This window comes from Capra hircus, unplaced genomic scaffold (assembly GCF_001704415.2).
Source record: "Capra hircus breed San Clemente unplaced genomic scaffold, ASM170441v1, whole genome shotgun sequence".
Lineage (NCBI taxonomy): Eukaryota > Metazoa > Chordata > Mammalia > Artiodactyla > Bovidae > Capra > Capra hircus.
In genome coordinates this window covers 280,886-289,767 of record NW_017189851.1, presented here as the reverse complement: position 1 = coordinate 289,767, position 8,882 = coordinate 280,886, and the positions used below count along the sequence as shown (strand labels likewise).

The 8,882-nt window shown below is 64.0% G+C and overlaps 1 protein-coding gene across 3 annotated transcripts in view; it reads left to right on the top strand.

Moving 5' to 3' along the window:
- LOC102188791 (protein HIRA) overlaps window positions 1-5,839 on the top strand; it is a 49,139-nt gene extending 43,300 nt beyond the window's left edge. For all 3 annotated transcript variants that reach the window (XM_018044813.1, XM_018044815.1, XM_018044814.1), the window contains 3 exons: window positions 1,555-1,718; window positions 2,239-2,327; window positions 5,052-5,839. In XM_018044813.1, the coding sequence (XP_017900302.1) occupies window positions 1,555-1,718; window positions 2,239-2,327; window positions 5,052-5,168 (370 nt within the window). In that variant the 3' untranslated portion in view covers window positions 5,169-5,839. The remainder of the gene's footprint in view (window positions 1-1,554; window positions 1,719-2,238; window positions 2,328-5,051) is intronic.
- Window positions 5,840-8,882: the final 3,043 nt, after the last annotated feature.

Here is an 8,882-nt window from a genome sequence, read left to right as displayed (position 1 = left end):
CTGGTCAGGCCCGGGCGACGCCCTCACAGGTGTCTGCGGCCCCACCTTTGCTGGACTCCCCACTGGCTCTGGTCCGAGGCTGGCAGGGCGGGGTGTCAGCATGGACTCCCTGGTGGCCAGAGGCTGCTGCCGTGTGGCCAGCCAGGCCCCAGCCAGGTGCCCAGTTCTGCGCCCGCTGCCAGGCCCGCCACCACTCCTTGGCGCGGAGGGTGGAAGAGCGGTGGGGGCCCCATTGGGAGCAGAGCCTGCAGTGCCAGGCACAGCCCAGTGCCCCCGTGGCCACCTGGAGGAGGGACATAGCAGTGCCCATGGCTGGCGCCCCTCCCCAGCCCTGGCCGCGTGTGCCCCTCCTCCCGCTGCCCCCGCCGCGTGTGCCCCCGGCAGAGCCCTCCGGGGCCGCTCTGGCTCGTCTCAGCGGGGACCACGGGTGCTCACTGTCAGGGCACTGGTCCTTGGACACCTGCTCCTGGGCCAGCTCGCGTGAGCCCAGGACAGCCCGGGTGGCCTGGGGAGAGGAGCCGGCCTGGCAGGCCCCTGACGCCCGCCCCCGCCCCCAGGGACGTGGTGTGCGTCGCCTGTGACAAGCGGACGTTGTCGGTGTTCTCCGCCTGCGGCCGCCGCCTCCTGCCCCCCATCCTGCTGCCGTCGCCCATCTCCACCCTGCACTGCACCGGCCCCTACGTCATGGCGCTCACCGCCGCCGCCACGCTGTCCGTCTGGGACGTGCACAGGCAGGAGGTGGTGGTGAAGGAGGAGTCGCCTCCACTCCATCCTGGCAGGTGTGCGCGGGGCCCTGGGGCTGGGTGGCCCAGGCCAGGGCTGGAGTGACGGCCCTGCCAGCCGAGGCGACGAGCAGGCTCTCGGCCCGCTGCTGAGGGGCCTGGTGCCCGCTGAGTGGAACACACGGGAACCTTTTGCGTGTCTCCCCAGGAAGCGACATGACGGTGTCTCAGATCTTGCTGACGCAGCACGGGATCCCCGTGATGAACCTGTCAGACGGCAAGGCCTACTGCTTCAGCCCATCACTGTCCACGTGGTGAGTGCGCCCCCCCGGGCCTGCGCTCCTCTGTCCGTGCTCTGGCGGTCCCGTCGGAGGCGGGGCACGTGAGCGTTCTGGGGCTTGTCCGCCGGCATTTCCAGCCGGGCCTCTGCCCAGCACCTGCGCCAGGAGGCCCCTGCTGCAGGGCACCGGCCCGCACTGCGCCTGCTGGGCCTGCAGTTTCCCTGAGCCCCACCTGCCCCTGTGTCCCCAGGAACCTGGTCTCTGACAAGCAAGACTCGCTGGCGCAGTGTGCGGACTTCAGGAGCAGCCTGCCGCCCCAGGACGCCATGCTGTGCTCAGGACCCTTAGCCATAGTCCAGGGCCGTGCCTCCACGTAGGTGCTGGGCGAGGGCGGCTGTGCACACGCGGTCCCTGCCAGGCCCACCCTGGCTGCCCTCTGCCCCACAGGCGGGCTCTGTTGCTTGAGGGGCAGGTGGCGGGCCCGCTGGGCAGTGCGGAGCAGGGCCTGGGGCCAGCCGGCCGGAAGCCTGCTGACCGCGCTCTGCCCGCAGCTCGGGGCGGCAGGCAGCCCGGCTCTTCTCCGTGCCTCACGTGGTGCAGCAGGAGGCCACCCTGGCCCACTTGGAGAGCCAGGTCGCCGCGGCACTCGCCCTGCGCTCCAGCCACGAATACCGCCATTGGCTGCTCCTGTACGCGCGGTACCTCGTGAACGAAGGTGAGCCCCGCCCCAGCCAGACCTCCCGAGGGCCCGCAGCCTGGTCAGCAAGGTGGCGCCAGCCCCGCTGTGAGCGGAAAGGCTGGGGCAGGGTACACGTGGCGGTCACTCCCGGAAGCCTCTGCGCCCCCCGCCCCTCTGAGCCCCGTAGGTCCACAGCTCTCTCCCTCCTTCGAGCCCATCCCGCCCAGCAGGGCCGCCTGCTGTCCAGCAGCCGCATGGCCCTCAGCCCAGCTCTCCGGGGCCCATCCATGTCTCTGCCCCAGGAACTCCGTCCCCTGACCCATGCCTGCCCCCCTCCCCAGCAGAGCCCCTGCCGACCCCTCCTCCCGCAGCCCTGCCCACACCGGAACGGGCTTGTGCCCAGGGAGAGGGCAGGTCAGGGCCAGAGCGGAGACAGCGGGCCTCAGGTGGTGCGCGGAGCGGTGGTCCCTTGGGCTCTGCGTTTGTGGTAACTTGGCCTGGGCTCGGCTTTCTGGTCCTATGTGACGTGTTCCTGGTTCTGTGTTTCTGTAACTAGGGTTTGAATACCGACTCCGTGAAATATGCAAGGATCTCCTGGGGCCGGTTCACACGTCCACTGGAAGCCAGTGGGAGTCCACGGTGGTGGTAGGTGCAGCCCTCCTGCCCCTGCAGGAAGGTGGGACGAGGCCTGAGCCAGGGTGCTGAGAGCTTCCTGGTGCCCCTCTCCACCACGGGGCCCAGCCTCAGAGTGAGGGCGCAGTGCCCACCCGTCCTGGCGGAAGCCCTCTCAGCACAGCCGCGGGGCCTCCGCTCTGCGTCTGTCAGCAGTGAGGCGCCGTCTGGTCTGGGGGCCCTGGGCTAGTGAGCGGCCGAGTCTGCAGAGTGGGGGTGGGGCCCGGGGGGTCTGCTGGCGGGGGTGCACCAACTGGGCCGGGACACCGTCAGCAGAGGGCGTGTGACCTGAGGGCAGGCCGTGGACCCTGCAGGGCCTGAGTTCCCTGACCGGGGGTCGGAACCCGAGCCCCTGCAGAGGGAGTCCAGCGTCCCCACCACTGGACCGCCAGGAGAGTCCCAGCACTCTTCTGAACTGACGCAGTCTTTAAAAAATATTTCTCCTGTCTCTCGGTCTGGATGTTGGGGGTGGGGTGGGGGTAAGTTGAGTGTGAGCCCTCCGCCTTCTTGCCTATTTTCTCCGTGAGAATTGGCCGTTCCCGTGGAACTGGTTCCCAGGAGGTCAGGCAACTGGAGGGTGCTGCGCACGATGGTGTGGGGTCCACGGGCCCTGGGAGGCTTCCTTTGGACAACATCCTCTCACGTGCTTAAGAGCCACGTTTATTTCCTGTTGGAATACTTTGGTGTCATTTGTTTTTCTTACTGATTTGCAGCAGCTCTTTGTATATTTTGGGAGATGAGTGATAGAAGCTCCCAGTGCACCTCAGGGACCCCAGGTTTCTTGCCGTCAGAGATCAAAGCTCCACGTGTACGGGGTAGTGGTCGGGCATGGTGGGGCAGACAGTAAGCAGAGGGTGGGCACGGAGCAGCTGCCCTCCGGGGCCTGAGCTGTCCTGCCAGGCCCTCTAGGGAAGCCTCATCCATCGAGGTCTCCGCCTCAGGACCTGTGTCCTGAGCAGAAAGGTGGCTGTGAGCTGTGTCTGGCTGCTGCCCGGGACGGTTGGGGCTGGGGGCGGCACGTGCTGGGGGTCTTTGCAGACTCTCTCCAGCAGCGGGTCTTGTCACAAAGTCTACGTTTTCTGGTAATCGTAAAGGACTGCGTCTGTTGCTTGGCAACGCGTCTTTCTCCGTCTTCACCTCCAGCCTTTCTGTGTACGCGTCTGTGTATTTCTTGCCAGCGCCCGTGTGGCCGGCTTCTGTTTGATCTGGCAGGCTGTTTCCCCACCACCTAGTTCAAGCCGTTCACGCCTCTCGCCTCCCTGTGTGCGTGTGCGTATTAAAGACTGGCAGCAGCCTCGGCGAGATGATGCGCCTCGTCCCGTGACCCTTGTCACTCTGAGTATTTCCTCCGAAACGTTTTCAGAGTGGATCTTTCCTGGGGTAACCCTTCTGAGGTGTTACGAGCCTGAGTAAAGCATTTTTATGATAATCTCATGTGAATAAGTGTTTAGCTGGATTGAAAAGCAGGCAAGGCTTTTCCAGGGCATTAAAAAGAGATTTCCTGGAAGTCCAGCGGTTAGGACTACATGCGGGCCCAGGTTTAATCCCGGCTCAGGAACCAAGATATTGCAAGCCGTGTGTTAGAAAAAACAAAACACTTTATTGTGGATCTTGGCATGCCTGCCTTTATAGGTACGATGTGCCTAATCTTTGGAAACTTTGAGAATTTTTCTGCCGTTCACCTGAAAATGGTGTCTTAGGCCAGCATGCCTGCTTATCAGCCTTTCCACGATACCTGATCAGCCCTCGGTGGGGCCTTTCAGCCTTTACCCGTGTGAAATGCGCCCATGTGTTCTCTGTAACTATCTGTGTCTCCTGTGGAGCCCGTTTCGTGGATGCTGGGCTGTGTGCTGGCGCCCACGGGCCTCTGTGGGCAGTGGTGCGCCCCGCCCCCGCCCCGCTCCCCTGCTGGGGGTGGCTGCTCCCCACCGGCCCCCGCCCTGCGCGGCCCCCGCCCTGTGTGACCCCCCGCCCTGCGCGGCCCCCGCCCTGCGTGGCCCCCGCCCTGCGCGGGCCCCCGCCCTGCGCGGCCCCCCGCCCTGTGTGCCCCCCGCCCTGCGCGGCCCCCGCCCTGTGTGCCCCCCGCCCTGCGCGGCCCCCGCCCTGTGTGACCCCCCGCCCTGTGTGGCCCCCCGCCCTGTGTGACCCCCGCCCTGTGTGGCCCCCGCAGCGGCCAGGCCCCGGAGCCGCCCTCCTGTGGGGTGTCCTGTGCTGCCCGCAGTGGGTGCCTGTCTCTGTTTCCTCGTCGGGGGTCCTCTCGCAGGGGTCAGCACTGCCCGCAGGGGTTCTCCCCTCTCTGCAGCCGTGTTCCTCGGGGGTCTGTGGATGGAGCCCCCGCCTGGCAGTGCACGTCGCACGAGGGCCCAGGCAGGAGGGGTGTAGGAAGTGCTAAAGGCAGAGACCCCAGGACGAGAGGCCAAGGCCCCTCCTCTGCCCGGGCTTGACCTTGGGCCCCTGGAGGGCCCCACCCCTGCAGGCAGCCCCGCAGCCTGTTGCCGTCCCGCCCTGGAAGGCCAGGCTCTTCTGGCCACTGACTAGTGAGTGCAGAGACCAGCGGTGCCCGAGCCAGCGGCCACAGGGGGCGCAGATAAGCAGGACCCGCCTGGGACTCCCGCGCCTGCCGCGCGGTGCCTCCGAGTTCAGTCGCCCCCCGCTCCCGGCGAGTGGCCCCCTCAGCCACCTCTCCTGTGCCCGCAGGGTCTGCGCAAGCGGGACCTGCTGAAGGAGCTGCTGCCGGTCATCGGGCAGAACCTCCGCTTCCAGCGCCTGTTCACCGAGTGCCAGGAGCAGCTGGACCTCCTCCGGGACAAGTAGCCTGCCCGCCCGCCCCCGCCACAAGGCCCACGGCTGCCCTCGCTGGGCCCCGGGGACGCCGAGACCGCGGGAGGCGGGCCATCCCACTCGGAGCCGTGTCCCGGGCTGCTGCCCCCACGGAGGGGGCGGCCCTGCCCGCAGCGCGCCCGCCCTCCAGGCCCGGAGCGGAGCTGGGCTCTGCCTGCAGCCCCGGGGCCAGCGCGGCCCGCCCGGGCCTGCCATCTCCAGCGTGGCCCCGGGTGGAACCGGGCCCGCCACCGTGGGGGGTGCCAGGCTGCTTCAGCTACGGTGAATGAGCCATTGTGGAGAGAGAGCCCCAGGAGGCACACGGATTATGTGGTCAGTAGACTGACCTGAGAGACCTATGTAAAAGGAAAGCCTGTCCCAGCCCAAGGACTATTTTTGTACTAGAATTTGCTACCTTGTAAAATGGCCAATAATCAGGATTTCCCTACAAGTCACTTGGACATCGGTCACTTGTAGGAAATTTAAACTCTAATTATGACAGCTACATTGAAAAATAATTGTACTGAAATTAACTTGTCTATCTTCATTTGGTTTTAATTTTTAAATGTTTGTAAAAAGAGACTTGTTTTTTGGGGGATGGGGCAGAGGGTGGGCGATTTCTTTTTTGTAAGTGTAAAATAAATGGACACGCATTGGATACCAAACGCTCCTGATTTCCCCAGCCTTTTCCTTCCAACTCCCAGGCCCTCCCCGCACCGTGGACCCCTGTCCTGAAATGGGAAGTGATGGCACGGCACAGCCAGAAAGGGATCCGTGATGTCACCTGACCCCCGGCCCCTCCATGCGAAGCGTTGCGTAGCATCTCACAAGCTGGCAGGCCGGCTCGTCCACGTCTTCTCCCAGGCCAGCTGCAGAGGTCCTGGGTTCTGTCTGCAGGCACCATGGAACTCAGGAAACACAGATATCAGGGTTTTCTTAGGCGGCAGGCCCAGCGCTGACCGACAGGAGGAGACGGCTGGAATCACGGAGACTGCTGAGGGCTGAGCACCTCCTTCGTGGTGCCGCACCCCGTCGGTACCTCCGTGTCTGTCCGTGCTCGCGGCGGGAAAGCAGGCCTGACGGTTCTGGCCACTGACCTGCCATCTGGCTGCTTCCCCGCCAGGTGGTCGTCCCACCGTCTGTCTCACTGCGAAGTCACGAGGCTGAAGAGAAGCAGGCACACGTCCGTGCCCGACACAGTCAGCATGCGCGCTGCCCTCGGGCACGGGCGCCTCAGAAGCCAGGCTACGGGAGCCGCAGCGCACGGCCTGAGAGCGCCTGCCCGGGCCCCGAGCCGGCAAAGACCCGGCCTCACGCGCCAGCTGCTGAAGGGAGATGAGGCTAAGGAGACGCACGTGCTTGTGAGGACCGGCCAGGGTCGCGGAGGCAAAGTCGTGGCACTTCACACACATTCCCTCGAAGAATCCTTGACAGTCAGCATTATTGACAACCACTCCTCAGACAAGAGGGGACGGGGCGGGGAGACTGGTCAGAAACGTGCGCTTCCAGCCAAGACAGACGGACAGGGACCACACTGACCCTTCTGCCTGGAACCACTAAAGGCGGCAGTCGGAGGGCACGAGGTGGCGGGTGCAGCATGGACAGCGGTCCCTGGGAAGTGGGAAATGAGACGCGTCTGGGACTGCCCAACTCCTGCCAGCCGCAGCACCGGGGAGGGGGGAGGAGCCGAGGCAGGGCCCAGCAGGACCCTGGAGTCCTGACGTGGCTCCGAGCACCCTGGAGAGGAGGGGTCTCCGAGGACGGCACCCCAGAGCCTAGCCTCTGCGCATCCAGCGACGCGCGGATCAGAGCTCCTGTAAATGGCCACAGAACCATCCTGAAGGGTCGGCACCCAGAGCTGCGTGTGGTGTCCATTCCTATCCACTGGACTAGAACTCAGCGCACAGGTTTGGGGCAGAAGAGGACTCGGGAAGGCTTCCTCCGTTTTGGAGAATAATTAGATCCGTCCGCTCCAGATCCGTCTGGGATTCCCACGTGGCTCAGATGGTAAAGAACCCGTTGGTCAATGCAGGAGACCCAGGTTCAATCCCTGGCTCGGGGAGACCCCTGAAGCGGGAGATGGCAGTGCGCTCCAGCACTCTTGCCTGGAGAACCCCATGGGCAGAGGAGCCTGGTGGACTGTAGTCCATGGGGTTGCAAAGAGTCAGATGTAACTGAGCAACTAACACTTCCAGATCCATCTAACAAAAACAAGACCCAAAAGGACTAAATTGCTTCCAAGAAGTTAGTTACGTTGCAGAGTTCGAGAGGATCTGTAAGAATACAGCAGTGCCCAACATGACGCAGGGGACAGTTGATGGTGTCCGGCGTCCACATGAAGATTACCAGGCGTGCAGAGGAGCTCCGGGCAAAGCGAGAAGAGTCAGTCTTGACTGCTCAGGCAAGACTGGCCCAGGAGTTCCATAGATGTCAGAACCAGCAGAAAAGGACATTAAAACAGTCACTATAACACTCTTCCTTCTTTCGAAAAGCGACGACAACTCTGTAGCCAGGAAAGCCGCAAGCAGACTTCTGCAGGTGAAGAACGGAGGCGCGGAGATGGAAGAGGCGCGGGACAGGCGATGGCAGCAGGCCCTGCAGGGGGAGGGATCCGTGACCTTCAAGGCATAGCAGTGAAAAGGCGCCAAAACAGGGAACCCAAAGGAAGAAGGGGAAGGGCGTCGGGAGCCAGGGGACAGCGCCAGACAGCCGCACGCAGCCGCAGGGAAGTCCTCAGAGGAGGCGGCGACGGGCAGGACAGACACTCAAGTACATGAAGGCCAGAAGCTTGCCCCACCCCGTGCCCTGCGCCCCTCGAGGCGGCCTCCTGCCTCTGTCCGTCTCCCCGCCCCCACCGCTCACGCCGGGCCGCTGACCTCCCACCCTGCCCACTGGTGTTCCTCAGCTCCCGTCCGCCTGCTGGCCTCCTTTGCAGGCAAAGCACGGGGTCTGTGTCTTCCTGGGCAGGGACCCCCTGCCTGTGCTGACCCGACTGCCCTGGGTGCCTCCTGGCCTCAGCCTCCAGGGGGTGTGCGCGTGCTCCCCACTCAGCTTGGGGCCACGGGCAGCTCTACGGCCCGGGGGCAGGCACCTGCCTGGCGTCTCCGCGTCGGCTCTGTCAGCCCGGCCCTCTCGTGCGTGGCAGGCCGTTTCTCGGTTGTTCTTCCTCTCAGCCTCATTTTTGTTAATTTAAGCATCTGATTTTTGTGAAATTTAATTTTTCTCCTTCAGTAACTTACTTTACAGGACATTTCACCAGACGCATGGATGGCAATTAAAATAAGCACAGAAAGACGATGGCCAGTGGCATCAGTCATTGCAAAATGCAAATTAAAACCACGTTCTTAGAGTATAAATGTAAGAAAATAGTCAAAATACCGCGACGGCAGAGCAGCCTGAGCTTCACACTGCTGACAGGCGGGTACAGGGCAGTCGCGTTGAGAAGCCACTGGGCGGCTCCTGGCGCCGTGGAACGCGCTCCACCAGGGGGCCTGGCTCAAGAGACAAAGAGTCTGCCGGCAGGTGCACAGGACAAGAGGCCCCCTGGTTCCACCCCGGGCCAGGCAGACCCCCTGGAGGAGGGCGCGGCAGCCCGCCCCAGTACTCCCGCCTGGGAAGTCCCACGGACAGAGGAGCCTGCTGGCTGCGGTCCACGGGGCCACAAAGTCAGCCACGGCTGAGCACGTGAAAGGCCCTAGGTGTTCTAGT